Below are 17,287 nucleotides of genomic sequence, written 5' to 3'. Positions count from 1 at the left end.
TAATGCAACACCACCACAGTTTTACAACATATGAATCAAAGTTAAGGAAAAATAAGTGTATCCAAGATGAAGAAAATTAAAAGTCTTTTTAAAATAGTTTAAGGCAACTCTTCTTATTGGTCAGTTTTGAGATATTGGGCTATTTTGCTTTCATTACAAGTCAACTATGAGACTAGTGGGAGAATATAAAGTACCCAAAATACGAATTTAAGTGTTTATTGTATTACACTTAGCATCCATAGATTTCAATGACAAGTTTTTTCTTATTGACTGAGCCATAAATCTTAAGAGATTTCTGTTGCACTTTCATACACCAATCTGAACAGCTGTATTTCTGTCTATATTCTACAGGTTTTTACAGAGGGCTTTGTTAATATGTAATATGTCCTGCTCCAACTGAGCAAATGCCATTGAGATGAATGGCAATGCTAACGGATAGCTTTCTCCAGATATTATATACCTCGCAGGCATTGCTTTCATGATGTAGTAGTGTGTCCCATGTTTTCAGCAGTGAGTAATTTACAGTAAAACAAATAATGGGTAGCATGCAAATAGGTAGGCTATGCAATTAGCATGAGACCAATCTCTGTCATCAGCATCAGTGTAACAGCTTTCATTTAAAGCAAATGCATCTTTTTTATCATTTGTGTTCATATCTTGTAATCTCATATTAAATTCGGTAGTGTGCAGTATATGGCTCTATTTAGCGTTTATCTCTTTGCAGGTCACGCTCACTTGACAGACTTTAACATCGCTGCTATTGTGAAGGAGGACTTAAAAGCCACATCTATTGCAGGGACAAAACCATACATGGGTGAGAGCTTTCATACTTCTGTTTAACACTGCTTTATTTGTGTGACTTAACACAGTGCCAGCCAAAGGCTCCTTATATTTTTTACTCTGTCATTAAAAATTGTACAGTTATGTTAAATTCATGACGTTTTCACAGTTGAGGAAACAGAAACAGAAGCTATAGAGATTTTCATGGAGGATGTTATCAAATATCCTGCAGATTTTTCAGGCTTGGAAGCATAGCTTACTGCCACATAAAACTCCATGCGATCACCTAAATATGAGCTACTGTGAAAACTACTCTTACAAATCTAGTTTTATCCAGACCCGGTTCCAGAATTAAATACGGAGGATGCTTCAGAAAGTGTGCTCTTCAATGCACATACATTTTCATGTATAGCCTGTATCTTTGTCTTTGTACCATTGTTCTGTCGAGTGTGAAGATGTCGTTCTCGAAACTGCAGCATGTACAGTGTGGCTGAAAAGTTCTATACAAATTCTGAATGTATTGTAGGCTATACAGCCCATATCTCAGCGGGTTTATGAGCGTGAATGGCCGCTGATGCCCTGGAGCTCACATCTCTGAAAACACAATGATACACACAAAAACCTTTCAGCCAATCAGATTGGAGGACCAGAAAGAACTGTTGTAAAGGTTGTAGTGATATCAAAAGGGCTGTCCCCTGAGAAAGAGGTGTATTCATTGTATAAATTTTAACTCATTCCACCGACTTAATTAATAAAGAATTTAATTGAATTAAAAAAAATAGGTACATTTTCATTTATTGACTGAAAATAAGGACTTTTTATGTAAACCCGTTTATCTGAATAAAAATAATGGTTATTGTGACTTTTTTCACAGAATTGTGAAATAAAAACGTGCAATTCTGACTTTATAATATCATGCAATTCTGACTTTTTTTCTTAGAATTGCGTGTTTATATCTCACAAATATAACTTTTTAACTTGCACACAATTAAGAGAAAAAAAGTCAGAATTGTGAGATAAATCGCAATAACCTTGTTTTATTTTTATTCAGTGGCGGAAATGGGCTTTCCATAACTTTTACCTAACTAACAAAAAGAACTAGAAAGTAGCATGGAATTAGAATAGTTTTTAGCAATATCGTGCTATTTTTTTTTTTTTTTACATGTGGGCTGTACAAATAATATTACAGTTAACAGTATTAATATAATTTGTTGAATTTGCATTAATTTTATTGGAATGCCAATTTCTTGTCTGTTGTTGCAGCACCAGAACTATTCCAGTCATTGGAGGGAACACACCCAGGTTATTCATTCGCAGTGGACTGGTGGTCTTTAGGGATCACTGCATATGAGCTTCTCCGTGGACAGGTGAGCCATATTAGCTAATGCAAGTCCTATTAATCGTGCTCATGTACTGCTGAGAATCAAACTGAAGAAGAAATAGACTTTGACTGTCAGCTTGACCTCTTTAGAGGCCGTACATCATGCGCACCAACACACCAGCCAATGAGATCCTGCAGACTTTCCACAAAGCGCACCCTTGTTACCCTGCGGCCTGGTCTACAGGGATTAAATCACTCTTACAAAAGGTAACATTAATCACACTACAGTCATGCTTTATTTATTTGATAATTACAGTCATATTTAGGATCGTCATGATCTCCTACCATATGAAACATGCAATGAGTTTGCTTCTGATGTCAGCTGCTGTGTGTCGACGCTCAGAAGAGGATTGCCAGTCTCTCCGAGCTCCAGGAACTGGAATACCTCTCTGATGTCAATTGGGATGCTGTGCTTAACAAACAAATCCCACCTGGATTCCTCCCTAATGTAAGTGTTCTTGTATAACACAAACACACACACACACACACACACACACTGCTAATTAAGAGACATGCACATATTGCAGATATGAATTTGCTTTAATGGGACAATTCACCTTAAAAGTTAACATTGTCATCATTTACTCACCCTCATCTTGTTCCAAACCTGTATGAGTTTCATACCTCCATTGAAAACAAACAAAAAAATATGTGTCCCTGCAGCACAAAAGCAGTCATAAGTAGCACAGGTATATTTGTAGCAATAGCCAAAAATACATTGTATGGGTCAAAATTATAGATTACTCTATTTGTCTGCCAAAAATCATTATGATATTAAGTAAAGATTGTGGTTCATGGAGATATTTTGTAAACTTCCTACCTTTAATATATAAAAACCGAATTTTTGTCTATTTTGCTGTGCAGCACGTGCTAAATTAAAGTGACAGTGCATTGTTTGTGGTAAAAATTAACATGGATTGATAAGGCAATGCAGTAATTTCACAATAACTTGATACAATTAAAGTCAACTGTGCTTCACAGTCAACACGTGGCTTTTTGTCTAGGCTTTTTAAACAAGGCAATATGGAGGCAGAAAAAGTTCTTTAAGACCCATGGGATTGCTTGTAATAAAGATTTAAATGCAAAAGGCACGAGAGTCGACTGTTTCTGTCAGTGGTAAGTTTCAGTTTTAAATGTTTGTGATAGCCTAAGAAGAAAAGTAGGCTAAATGTTGTGTTTAAATGTGTTGCCGCTTGCTTGAGCAACTTATTATACAAACCAAGAATTCAATTGCATATATTTTATGCTATGCTTGGCAAACCTTGTGCAGATTTATGATGTCTGGAAAGGACTGAAGAGGGTTTCATACAGTGATTCTTGGGAGCAAAGTGTCCAAGATTTCTGTTTGGTTGTGGTGATCGTTCTCTATTCAGTGACCATAAGCATTATATATGCCTTTGGGAAAGCACTGATAAATGACCTTTATTTTAGCCACTTACCTAAATATTTTGCAATCTGTGCGTATCTAATGTAATGACTGGTGGGGGATGAGGAGATTCCCCCAGACAATGTAAAGTGCTTTGAGTGCCTAGATTAGGTCCACTTATAACATCTTCAAGATATTTACATCAAAAAACAGCACAATTTAAAAGTAGAATCTATATTCTGTCCTGTTGTTAACCCCCCTATCAGAACACTCTGATGAATAGGTGTGAAGGATTGTAAACTCCTAAGTGGACACCCACACACATGTATATGTTTGACAGACAGCCTACATTGCTCATAGATGGACGCTGCTGTGATTTAGGGTAACAAAACACATATATACTCATATCAAACAATCTGTTTACCAGACAAAGCAATAGTAACCGCGTAATGAAAATAGTTACTCACACTTCTGTTTAATGACATGGTCTGGAGCTACATTAATACTACAGTTCATTCACTCTCCTAATGTTGGGATCAGAAGGAAAGCAATGCAAACACAGTTTTAATATGGCACTGCACAGCATCTCATATCTTTACTATTTGGTTTCTTCGTAGACCTGCTCTTTCGCCTCTTTCGTAAACACTGTAGCCCTATTCAGATGGGACTAGTTTTTTAAACTATGTTTGAATTTCGATTCTTATCATCTGACGTCTGCGATTGTCATGTACCAATTCAGATGGGACTAACATCTCTGTGTTTATTACAGATGTAGGAGGGTCTATTTTTGTATATCTGGGCATTGCAGAGATCACAGGTTCTGTATGCGTGCTATAGTAATTCGGATAAATTAACATAGTATAACCACAGTTTTAATACAAATATGGTGAAGCTTAATGGCTAGTTGAGCAAAACCATGGTTAATGTATTGTTACTTTAATTTACTTGTAATAAAACCATGCTTAATTTTTTTAAAGGTACATTGTACATGTAATTAAAACATTATGTCATTGAGTGCAGAAATGAACACGAGTAATCTTACGTGATGCTGATATTACAGTAGCCAGTCTTAACAGTTTACGTTATTTGGCTCTTGATTTTATTTTTAGATAAATTTGTTTTTCTTATATAAAAATCTACTGTAGTTTACCTTGGCCAAAACACACAAGAAAACACTTTGTGAAAAAATATCTTCTGCAAACACAGACGTTCGCATTTGGCCAAGATTTCGTTTTCTTAGAGCATCAATCTTTTGCTTTTGAGTTTTCAATAAAAGTATATCATTTTCTCTGGAATTATTACAGAGGTTGTGTGAGAAAAACACAGATGTGGTAGATTCGGACGGGTTTAAAAATCGGAAAGTACATCTGTGAAACACATATTTCTCTAATGACCCCCAGTAAAACTAGTCCTGTTTAGCCCCTCCTTATGAGTGAATTGGTTGGCGGGGCTAAACAAGCAGTGCTGTAGAATCGGTGGGCGGGGCTAAACACACACTTCTGTAGACTTGGTGGGCGGGGCTAAACACACACTTCTGTAGAATCAATAGGCTGGGTTTAACATGCAGTTCTGTAGAATCGGTCTGCGGGGCTAAACACACAGTGATGCTGAAGCATGTTGACATTCTGTGAAGGCGTTGCTTATCCAGAATATTGCATCATAACGTAGAACATTCCACTAGCTGTCGTTTTGGTAGACTGGTTTCAATATAAGCTGTTTAAGACTAACAAGAAACTTTTGAGTTCCAAAACTTTCAGGAGGTTTATTATAATACAATAACAATTTTTTAATGCAATGTGGAAATATGTTGGTTTCTTAGTTAATGACCCCTTAATATGTTAGTCAACACAAAAATAAGTGTACTCTAAAGCTCAACAAGAGATTATAGAAATTACATTTAAATATATAAAGACAAAAATTACAAAGTGCACTTTTTAAAAGTGTATTAAAATTTCAGTTTAAAGTAGTTGAAAAAAACTTTAAAGATTTGCAGTACACTATAAATGTGCATTCAGTAGAATAAATTTTTCACAAGGGTATAACTGTAGTACTGAAATAGTACTTGCCAATAAATGTTTATTTGTTGATGGGCACATTGTACAGTACATAAATGAGTGTTTGTGTGATGGCAGAGGCCACGATTAAACTGCGACCCCACATTTGAGCTGGAGGAGATGATCCTGGAATCCAAACCACTGCACAAGAAGAAGAAGAGGCTGGCGAGGAAGATGAGGGAGAGCGGCTCTGATGGATCTCCTCAGGTAGTATCTCACTGTCATTACTTGAGCACATAACGTTACGCCACAGTTTTTCTTTAAAAAAAATACAACAAATGTATGCAGCAAGACATAAACAAATTAATTCCTGTTTTTCTGCAATGGCTCTCTTCATTGTTTGTTAGTGTGAGTCATTGCTCTGAAGGATTTGTGCAATGGGAGATCAGAATCGTTGACCTTTAGAAAAATTAACTTTTTCATTTTTTGCACAGTGATTTAATTACTCGCTGATCTATTTTTTTTTTTTTTTTTTTTATTAAGAAGAACTCCAAACAGTTTCTGGCAGCCAGTGATTTACATAATATTATTATTACGTTCTTTTTTTAATCAAAATTCTTTAAATATCTTTTTGTGTTACAACTCCAATTCCAGAGAAGTTGGGACATTTTCTAAAAATGCAATAAAATCAAGAATCCGTGATTTGTTCATTCTCTTTGTTCTTTTTGTTCAGAGGCAAAATAAAAGTGAAAAGGTTAAAGAACATCCACTTTAAACTGTTTTTAAACAGCTCACAGTAAGCAGGTGAATCGGTCAATGGGTCAATGTATCATGTTTGTGTATAACAGGAGCATCTCAGACTTTGCAAGCAAAGCTGGATCATGATTTATGTACTTTGGACTCTGTCAAAAAAATAAAAAATCACATCTCACAATGCAAAATTGCAAAGAATTTAGGTCTTTCAACAACTACCACATATAATATTGTGGAAAAATTCAGGGAATCCAGAGAAATCTCAGTACATGTAGGGCAAGGTGGGAAACCTTTGAGCTCTCAGATGGCATTGCTTAAGAAACCGTGATGCTGCGGTGTGTAATATAGCCACATGGGCTCAGGAGTACTTCAGAAAGCTGCTGTCACAACACAGTCTGCCACTGCATCAAGAAATGCAACTTGATTCGAAATCAAAATTTGATCATATTTACAAAATACATTTATGTTGGTCAGTGATACTTTGGAAATCTTTTCTTTGTACTTTTGTCAATTAAACAAAAGTAAAAGAGAATGAACAAATCACAGATTCTTGATCTTATTGCATTTTTACAAAACATCCTAACGTCTCTGGAATTGGGGTTGTAAATAAATAAATAAATAAACAAAACGGTTTGGAACAACTGAGTAAATGATGACAGTTTTACCTTTTGGGTAAAATGTCTCTAAGTTCATTTAACCGCATTCAATATAAATCAATAATTATTAAATTAATATAAATAATATAATAATGTAAAATAAATATAATAAGTTTCAGTTTTATTGTAAATAACATGCAATTATGTGTCAGAAAACTTTCCATTCCATTCACACTTATTTTTCCTAAAGTAATGTTTTTCTGTAATAACATGCTGTTTTGTAGTTCTCAATGAAAGAAAGAATACAGGAGCTGGAGTTAGCATTGTACGTGCACATTTTCTGAAGCAGTGAAGATCAATACAGTATAACCAGTCCTGCCCTGTACAGTATCTTCTGCTTTTTCTCTCAGACTTCCTCCCACTGACTCCATCTGTCCTGACAGCCTCTCAGTTCTCTCCTCCCACTGACGTTTGTAATGTATGGAGAGATGAGCTCAACCCAATCACAGAAAAAATACAGTGGAAAATTGAACCCTTGTTGTGAGAACAAAATTAAGAGAAGCATCCCACAGTGACTGCCTTCCTTGCTAGAATTCACTCGCTGTTCAGAAGAATATTTTCTCTGTTTCTTCAGTCTGTGCTTCAATGCTGATTATTAGGAATGTCACAGTTAACTCACAGTTAAACTCACAGTTAAATAGTTGTCTGTCACGTCATACAGTGCACGAGAGAACCGCTCTGCCGCAAAAATCAACATCTACCATGTGTTGCATGATTCTTACAATTTAGAAACATTTGATGATTATGTGCTTTTAAAAAGGTATTGTCTTTTTAGTTTTGGAGGTTATCCCAACTTCAAATTTTCCTTTAATTATGTCCTTGTTTTCATTAACCAGCTGGTTAAGAAGTAACAGCTGTTCTTGTGTCCAGTTTGGTTTTCATTTACCTTTGCATGTCTTACTATCACCCATGATTATTCTACTCTGTTAATTAACAGGCTGTTCATATCGCAACCTTTGGGTTACGAGTCTTTCTCTCTAACCGTTAGGCCAGGATGTCCCCCAAATAATTATTGTATTGTTATATTGTTTAATTAGTGACACTTAGCCTGCATTTTAAAATCTTTATTTGAATGTGGCAATTAACATTTTGTATTTTTAAACCTTTATTTGAATGTGGCAACATAACATCGCACTCTGCAATATTTCTATGAATGAATCTCTGAGAGAGACTATCAGCCAATCACGGTGTGCATAGTTAATAAGCATGCTGACATCATCCATAGCAATGAGGTCAACCCCACCCCTTTATGCTTAGCTTAAGACTTCTCTTTATTCCTTAGTAAAAGTTAGTATCAGCAGCTTTGTGAATAGGTTTTAAGAGAAAACTCTTAGCTAAAAACTTTTACTACTACTCAGGAGAACTCTTAGTGGTAAGATGAAACATTTTGTGAATACGAGCCCAAGCCCCTAGTCCGCTCCCCACCCAGATATCACTACTGTCAGTTAATGAAGACGACATAATGTGTGAAGGAGGTTTCTTCTGGATTTTAGCATGCTTAGTATCAGTCCCGCTTATACTCGAGGAAATCCCTGCACTGGTGGAGTTGCGTGGCTGGGTTTCTGGAGAAAGCACTTAACATTCGACACCCGATGACACCTCATCACACCCATGCTCATTAAACTGGCAGCATCTCTTGTCGTTTTGCTTTGCAGTACACGTTTTGTGTTATACTGGAGACGTTTATGATCCTCTAATGCTCAATTCATGCTAGTTTCTAGTAGACAGACTTTAAGTAGCGTGGTTTCATCAAATAAAGCTAACGTTACATTACCCAAAGCTTTTCTGAAACTGAAGCTCAAATCAGAAATACAACAGCTAAGGGTCGCTGATCCTGGACCAGTAAAAGTGTCATTTCCTTGTTTGGGGAGGGAGATGTTGTCACAAATGTAACAGTATTTTTATCTAAATTAATTAAACAGAATTTACAGAGCATAAAGAAAAAAAGATAATAACTCGAATATATGGAATAAGTGATGCATCTAAACCAAATCTAAAATAATATTTTTATTAAAAAATATTCACATTGACTCTTAATCGTATGTCTATGCCTAAACAGCTCTATTAATGTTTCTTGTCTGCCACATTCAATGTACGAATAACATTAGATTAATTACATAAATTATATAGTTGTCACAGGTTTGTTCCAGTTTTCCTTGTTTGGTCATGTTTCCTGTTCCTGTCCTCAGTTATATTAGTTCCAGGTGTTCCCGTTTAGTTAATTTGGTTCCAGCTGTGTGTCATTAATTAGTTCATTTGTTCCCAGGTGTGCCCCATTGTGTCATGTGTTTAAATAGTGTTCCCTGTGTTGCTTTCTGGTGGGAGCAGATGGATGGATGGATGGATGGATGGATGGATGGATGGATGGATGGATGGATGGATGGATGGATGGATGGATGGATGGATGGATGGATGGATGGATGGATGGATGGATGGATGGATGGATGGATGGATGGATGGATGGATGGATGGATGGATGGATGGATGGATGGATGGATGGATGGATGGATGGATGGATGGATGGATGGATGGATGGATGGATGGATGGATGGATGGATGGATGGATGGATGGATGGATGGATGGATGGATGGATGGATGGATGGATGGATGGATGGATGGATGGATGGATGGATGGATGGATGGATGGATGGATGGATGGATGGATGGATGGATGGATGGATGGATGGATGGATGGATGGATGGATGGATGGATGGATGGATGGATGGATGGATGGATGGATGGATGGATGGATGGATGGATGGATGGATGGATGGATGGATGGATGGATGGATGGATGGATGGATGGATGGATGGATGGATGGATGGATGGATGGATGGATGGATGGATGGATGGATGGATGGATGGATGGATGGATGGATGGATGGATGGATGGATGGATGGATGGATGGATGGATGGATGGATGGATGGATGGATGGATGGATGGATGGATGGATGGATGGATGGATGGATGGATGGATGGATGGATGGATGGATGGATGGATGGATGGATGGATGGATGGATGGATGGATGGATGGATGGATGGATGGATGGATGGATGGATGGATGGATGGATGGAGCGAGCGAGCGAGCGAGCGAGCTGTGGCTAAAACTCATTTAGAGAAATTAGACAGTCTGCAACAGAGCATTAAGAATTTGGATAGGAGTAATGAAAACTATTCCAATAAATGCATTATTGGTGGAAAGTAACAAATTTCTATTAGATTTAAGACTGAATAAACTGTCTCTAGCTTACTGGTTACGATTACAGGATGAGAAACATTTAGCATCTTCAGTGATTAAAAAAATGTTGGGAATGTGAGAGACATGTAGGAAAAGGTTTTAGTTGGAACATGGGTGAGAAACTGAAGAATGTGGTATAAATACATTTGATTTTAAAACCGAAAATGTCATAAGTACAATTCCACCATGGATATTACCAGAACCTATGGTTAACTTAGACATAATTAAAAAGAAAAAGGAACGGTTGGAGAATGGAAAGGATAATATTTGTAACTTGCTTTCAAGAATTCATGAAAAAAAAACATGGTTACACTTTAGAATAATTGTCCATTAATTAATGTTAGTTAACTACTTTAGTTAACATGATCTAAGCAAGAACAAACCTTCTACAGCATTTATTTATCTTAGTGGATGTTAACACATTTTTACATTTTATTCATTTAGCTGATGCTTTTTTATCCAAAGGGACTTACAATTGCTATATATGTCAGAGGTCGCACACCTCTGGAGCAACTAGGGGTAAAGTGTCTTGCTCAGGGACACATTGGTGTCTCACAGTGGATTTGAACCCGGGTCTCTCACGCCAAAGGCATGTGTCTTATCCACTGCGCTTAAACCATTTAAATGTTCAACATTTACTAATGCATTATTCAAATCAAAAGTTGTGCTTGTGTAACATTAGTTACTGCACTGTGAATTAGCATGAACTAACAATGAATAACTGTATTTTCATTAACAATAACAAAGATTAATAAATACAGTAATAAATGTATTGTTCATTGTTTGTTCATGTTAATTAATGAATTAACTTACATTAACTAATGGACCATTATTCTAAAGTGTTACCAAAAACATTATGGATATTTAGAAATTTACACCAATGGTTCTAAAGATCCTGGTAATGGTCATGTGGGTATTGCTATTCCAGAATTCAAAGTAATCAGAATCAGAAAGAGCTTTATTGCCAAGTATGCTTGTGCATATGAGGAATTTGTTTTAGTGACATAAGCTTCCAGTACACAGAGACAACAACACACAGACCAAAAAAAATTAGGCAAATAAATAAGTGTATAACCAATTGTGCTATAAATGATAAAGGAATAGGATTGAGTAAGATGCAGGGATGTACTAGGATGGAGGGGTAACAAATAAATATAAGGATATTGCAGCATTTTTATTGCATAAGCATACGTGGGGAACATTTAACTGTTCATGAGGTAGATTGCCTGGGGGAAGAAACTGTTCTTGTGCCTGACTGTTCTGGTATTTGCGGCTCTGAGGCGCCGGCCAGATGGCAAAAGTTTAAATATGGGGTAACTTGGATGTGAGGGATCCAGAGTGATTTCCTGAGCCCTTTTCCTCACTCTGGATGTGTACAGTTCTTGGAGGGTGGGCAGGGGAGCACCAATAATCCTTTCAGCAGTCCGAACAGTTCTCTGTAGTCTTCTGATATCTGATTTTGTAGCTGAACCAAACCAGACAGTTATTGAAGAGCACAGTACAGACTCAATGATGGCAGAGAAGAATCAGAATCAGAATCAGAATGAGCTTTATTGCCAGGTATGTTCACACATACGAGGAATTTGTTTTCGTGACAGAGCTCCGCAGTGCAACATAACAGCGACAGAACAAAAAACACAATAAGGAATAAAAAATACAAAAAAATACAAATAGGTGGGTAAGGATTGACAATATACAAATTGACAATGTATGGCAGGTATATTAAAATGAGCATTTATGTATGTACATGTATATTATGTGGAAATATTTTAACTGTACGCTAAGTATGTGTGTTTGGATAAATAAGTGTATGTGTATATAAATATTAATATAAGTAGTATAGTGTGTTCCATGTATGTATATTATGTGCAAAAGATTTACGTGTACGCTAAGTATGTGTGTTGGATAAAAAGTGTAGTGTATATAAATATAAATAGTGTAGTGTGTCCCACAGTTATTATCAGCTGTTCATAAGATGGATTGCCTGAGGGAAGAAACTGTTCCTGTGTCTGGTCGTTCTGGTGCTCAGTGCTCTGTAGCGTCGACCAGATGGCAACAGTTCAAAGAGGGAGTGTGCTGGATGTGAGGGGTCCAGAATGATTTTAACAGCCCTTTTGCTCACTCTGGATAAGTACAGTTCTTGAATAGATGGGAGAGTTGAACCGATGATTCGCTCAGCAGTCCGGACTACCCTCTGTAGTCTTCTGAGGTCCGATTTAGAAGCTGAGCTGAACCAGACAGTTACTGAAGTGCAGAGGATGGATTCGATGATGGTGGAGTAGAACTGTTTCAGCAGCTCCTGTGGCAGGTTAAACTTCCTCAGCTGGCGAAGGAAGTATAACCTTTGTTGGGCCTTTTTCACAATGGAGTCAATGTGAATGTCCCACTTCAGGTCCTGAGAGATAGTGGTGCCCAGGAACCTGAATGACTCCACTGCAGCTACAGTGCTGTTCATGATGTTTAGTGGGGGGAGTGCAGGGGGGTTTCTCCTAAAGTCCACGATCATCTCCACTGTTTTGAGCGTGTTCAGCTCAAGGTTGTTAAAACTGCACCAGACAGCCAGCTGCTCAACCTCTTGTCTGTAAGCAGACTCGTCACCGTCCTGGATGAGGCCGATGACTGCAGTGTTGTCTGCAAACTTCAGGAGCTTGACAGAGGGGTCTTTAGAGGTGCAGTCATTGGTGTACAGGGAGAAGAGCAGAGGCGAGAGAACACAGCCCTGAGGGGCACCAGTGTTGGTGGAGCAGCTGTTTGACGTGAATTTCCCCAGTCTCACTAACTGTTGCCTATCTGTCAGAAAGCTGGTGATCCACTGACAGATAGAGCTAGGAACAGAAAGCTGGGTCAGTTTGGTCTGGAGGGCTGTTGGGATGATGGTGTTGAAAGCCAAACTAAAGTCCACAAACAGGATCCTCATATAAGTCCCTGTTTTGTCCAGATGTTGCAGGATGAAGTGCAATGCCATGTTGATTGCATCATCCATGGACCTGTTTGCTCGGTAAGCAAACTGCAGGGGGTCCAGTAAGGGTCCAGTGATGTCCTTCAGATAAGCCAGAACCAGTTTTTCAAACGACTTCATGACGACAGATGTTAGAGCCACAGGTCTGTAGTCGTTAAATCCTGTTATCTTGGGTTTCTTTGGAATGGGGATTATGGTGGAGATTTTGAAGCAGGAAGGCACTTTACACAACTCCAGAGATCTGTGAAAAGATGGGGGCCAGCTGGTCAGCACAGATTTTCAGACAGGCTGGTGTAACACCATCTGGGCCTGGTGCTTTTCTTCTTTTGTTCTTCTTGAAGACCTGGTGCACATCATCTTCACAGATTTGAAGAGCAGGTGGTATGGAGGGGGGGATTGCAGGAGGTGTTAATGGTTGTGTAGGGAGATGGTCAGAATGGGTGTTGGGGATTTCAAATCTACAATAAAACTCATTCAGGTCGTTAGCAAGTCGTTGATTAGCCTCAGAGCAAGGGGATGGTGTCTTGTAGTTAGTGATGGCTCTCAGTCCTCTCCACACTGAAGTTGAGTCGTTGGAAGTAAACTGGTCTTCCAACTTTCTAGCGTAGGTCTTTTTAGCTGCTCTAATGTCTTTGTTCAGTGTGTTCCTGGCCTGATTGTACAAGACTCAGTCCCCATTTCTGTAGGCATCCTCTTTGGCCTGACGAAGATGTCTGAGTTTTGCTGTAAACCATGGCTTATCATGGTAACATGCTGTCTGTATTTTGGCAGTTCACGGGAGAGATTAACTTTATTAAAGTCCCCAAGAATCATTTCTGCGAGTTTCTGTAAAGCTGAGCTCACGTGCGCTTGAGGAGGGATGTAAACACTCACCAGAATGAACAAGAAGCTTCCTGAAGCGTTTGATCAGCACCGCTGCTCCTCCGATAACTACGTTCAGTAAAAAGTCTGAATAATTTAAATCAGGCAAAAGATCTTGTGGTGTGTTCTTCCGAATGTTAAGCAGTTCATATTACATAGTCTCAACACTAGTAAAACAACTAGAGATGATATTTTAACAGAAATTCACTCTGTATTGTTACATTTAGAAGGATTGCAAATACTGTAGATGTTCATTTTAGGGAATGAAGAAGCTGATAAATTAGAGAAAAATGCACTGAATAATTCTGATAAAATAGAGATTGCTCTTGGAAAAAAAATAAAGTAAATCTTTAATTAAAAGTAAAATTAATAAACAGTGGCAAAAAATATGGAATTTAGATAATAAAGGAAGAGAATATTACAGAATTCAAAAATCTATTAAAAATAAATAATTTAATACTAGAAACAAAAGAGAGGAAATAATACACACAAAACTACGGTTAAGACATTATAGACTTAATAATACGTTGATTCCCCGTTAAGCCCAGGAAGGGGTTCCTGATTCCATAAAAGCAGTTGTAAGATATTAAACGTTTAGCTATATTTTACATCACACTCTTTTCAATCATTTGACATTGACGAACACTGTTAGTAAAAATAAAAAATAAGAAATAGATAAATATATATATTTTTTTAAGTTGGCCATATTCCATTACAATGGGGGAATTTGTCCTCTTCAGTGTTTATGCTGGTTAGGACCCTGCTTCACAAACCATTCACTTAGTAGTTTTCATGTGAAACATTATAACTCATGTTCATTTGATCACACAGAATGGACAACTCCAGCAGCGCTTGGAGACTGTCCAAAGAGATTTCATCGTCTTCAACAGGGAGAGGTAAGAAATATTTGGACAAGTTGTCATGTCCACTTTCATGAATAAATCTCCAATATAAAGTGAATTTAGTTTTGATAGTAGTTGTTGTAGAAGTAGTAAATAGCCTAAAACAGTACTTAATTTACTGAAAGGGTTAGTTCACCCAATAATTAAAATTATGTCATTAATAACTTACCCTCATGTCGTTCCAAACCAGGGAGACCTCCGTTTATCTTCAGAACACAGTTTAAGATATTTTAGATTTAGTCCGAGAGCTCTCAGTCCCTCCATTGAAGCTGTGTGTACGGTCTACTGTCCATGTCCAGAAAGGTAAGAAAAAGATCTTCAAAGTAGTCCATGTGACATCAGAGGGTCAGTTAGAATATTTTGAAGCATCGAAAATACATTTTGGTCCAAAAATAGCAAAAACTATTACTTTATTCAGCAATGTCTTCTCTTCCGTGTCTGTTGTGAGCGCGTTCACTGCAGTGTAGTGATATCCGGTTCACGATCGAATCATTCGATGTAACCGGATCTTTTTGAACCAGTTCACCAAATCGAGAACAAGTCAGTCTATCGTTTGTTATCTGGCTCGGCTCGGTGTTCATCTTCAGTTCTCTCTTCACAGCAGTTCAGTCAGTGTACTGTTTAAATAAATAATTTACTCCGGGATATTGGTTTGTTTTAACTCGAAGGGAGTGTCAGCCACATTAAAAAAGTTAACAGCTTAAGTCATTTGTGGATTAATGCATATTGGAGACGTGAACCGTTTAAAACGATTCAGTTCGATTTGGTGAACTGGTTCAAGAAGATCCGGTTATATCGAATGATTCGTTCACAAACCGGATATCACAAACTGCTTTGTTTTGAACTCTCTCACAACAGACACGGAAGAGAAGACAATGCTGAATAAAGCTATTTTTGGACCAAAATGTATTTTTGATGCTTCAAAAAATTCTAACTGACACACAGCTTCAATGGAGGGACTGAGAGCTCTCGGACTAAATCTAAAATATCTTAAACTGTGTTCCGAAGATAAACGGAGGTCTCAGGGGTTTGGAACGACATGAGGGTGAGTTATTAATGACATAATTTTGATTATTGGGTGAACTAACCCTTTAAGATGCAAGAAATGAATGAATATTCTCTTTTTAGAGGGAAGCATAAGTAAAAGAGAAGTAAAAAGGCACTGTTAAAATGTTTTTCCATGTTTTATTTTTGTATTTTTCTGTTTTAATTTTCATTTTAGGGAAACCTTTAATAATTGTGTTGTTTTTCTGCAATTTTTATTTTTGTTATTATATAAAAAAAATCTCTATATATTAATATTAATTTACATTTTTGAGTAGCTCAGTAGTTATTTTACATTACCTTAGCTAAGTATAAATGAGAAATGTTGCTTTGGCAACTGAATATTTTTTTTCAGTTAACTTTTTTTTTTTCCAAGTAGCAATTTTTTTTGTCTGGGTTTTTTTTTTTTTTTTTTTTTTTTTTTTACTGCAATAACCTTGCCTTAGGTAACAACTGCAGATTTGAACACAGTCAAACTTTAGCATGACCAGATTTGTTGTCCTTTCTCTGTTTTGGAGGTTGAGGAAAACCAAAGCAAACACTGAGACAAACAACCTCAATGCAGAGGAGACAAACAAAGCCATGCAAGATGGACAGAACAACAATGTAGAGCAGTGTTTATCAGGCTAACATCTGGACCCTCCACAGCGGTCCTCCTCCTCTCGAAGCTGACGGTGAACAGCCCTGGACTCCAGCAAACACATGAGAAGATCACAGATTCTGGATGGAAGCATCGACCTGGTGTGACCCTCGTGCTCTGACTACACAATCACACATTTAAAGAAAGAACTGGACGATGATGCTCTCTGCACCTGGCTGTGAAATGTGTGCCTTACTTGTTTAATGGATTTCTCGAATGCGTTTGGAGGCACGTGGAGGTTTACTGCTGTCTGATTCAGTGAGTGGTCGGACTCTAGCCCTTCACCATGATTTATAAAGCTGAGCTTCTTAACATAGGAATGCAGAGAACAGAATGCGAAGGTACTCATCTCACCTCATTATTCCTCTGCGATTCATTCAGTCAGAAAACTGACATCCATGCCACTGAGAGCATAAGCTGACCTTTCTGTTTCTTTAGCGTTTCTTTAGTGCTCTTGTGCTGCTGAATAAGATATGAACCACACTGTACAGATAAAATAATAATAAAACTATTTAATAGCATCATCTGGCAAGTCTAAGCTTTGCACAGCCTAGGAGTATTCACACAATGTCTGGCTCATTTATTAACCAAAAAATAAATAAATAAAATTCGGGCCTACTAATCTGGCCATATGAAGGTTTGGTGGGTTTTTTTCACGTTAAAATTTTACCTTTATTTTAAATTACACTGCAGAAATTTACCAGTG

The 17,287-nt window shown here is 37.5% G+C and overlaps 1 protein-coding gene across 1 annotated transcript in view; it reads left to right on the top strand.

The window, feature by feature from the left end:
• The window catches only part of stk32a (serine/threonine kinase 32A), a 63,340-nt gene extending 46,769 nt beyond the window's left edge, over window positions 1-16,571 (top strand). The window contains exons 6-12 of the mRNA XM_059525706.1: window positions 725-814; window positions 2,044-2,147; window positions 2,252-2,368; window positions 2,484-2,609; window positions 5,660-5,788; window positions 14,827-14,891; window positions 16,460-16,571. Of these exons, the coding sequence (XP_059381689.1) occupies window positions 725-814; window positions 2,044-2,147; window positions 2,252-2,368; window positions 2,484-2,609; window positions 5,660-5,788; window positions 14,827-14,891; window positions 16,460-16,571 (743 nt within the window). The remainder of the gene's footprint in view (window positions 1-724; window positions 815-2,043; window positions 2,148-2,251; window positions 2,369-2,483; window positions 2,610-5,659; window positions 5,789-14,826; window positions 14,892-16,459) is intronic.
• Window positions 16,572-17,287: the final 716 nt, after the last annotated feature.

The sequence above is a fragment of the Carassius carassius genome, chromosome 36 (genome assembly GCF_963082965.1).
Source record: "Carassius carassius chromosome 36, fCarCar2.1, whole genome shotgun sequence".
In the NCBI taxonomy this organism is placed as follows: Eukaryota; Metazoa; Chordata; class Actinopteri; order Cypriniformes; family Cyprinidae; genus Carassius; species Carassius carassius.
Note: the sequence above shows the minus strand (reverse complement) of the source record. Positions and strands in the feature narration are given on the sequence as shown.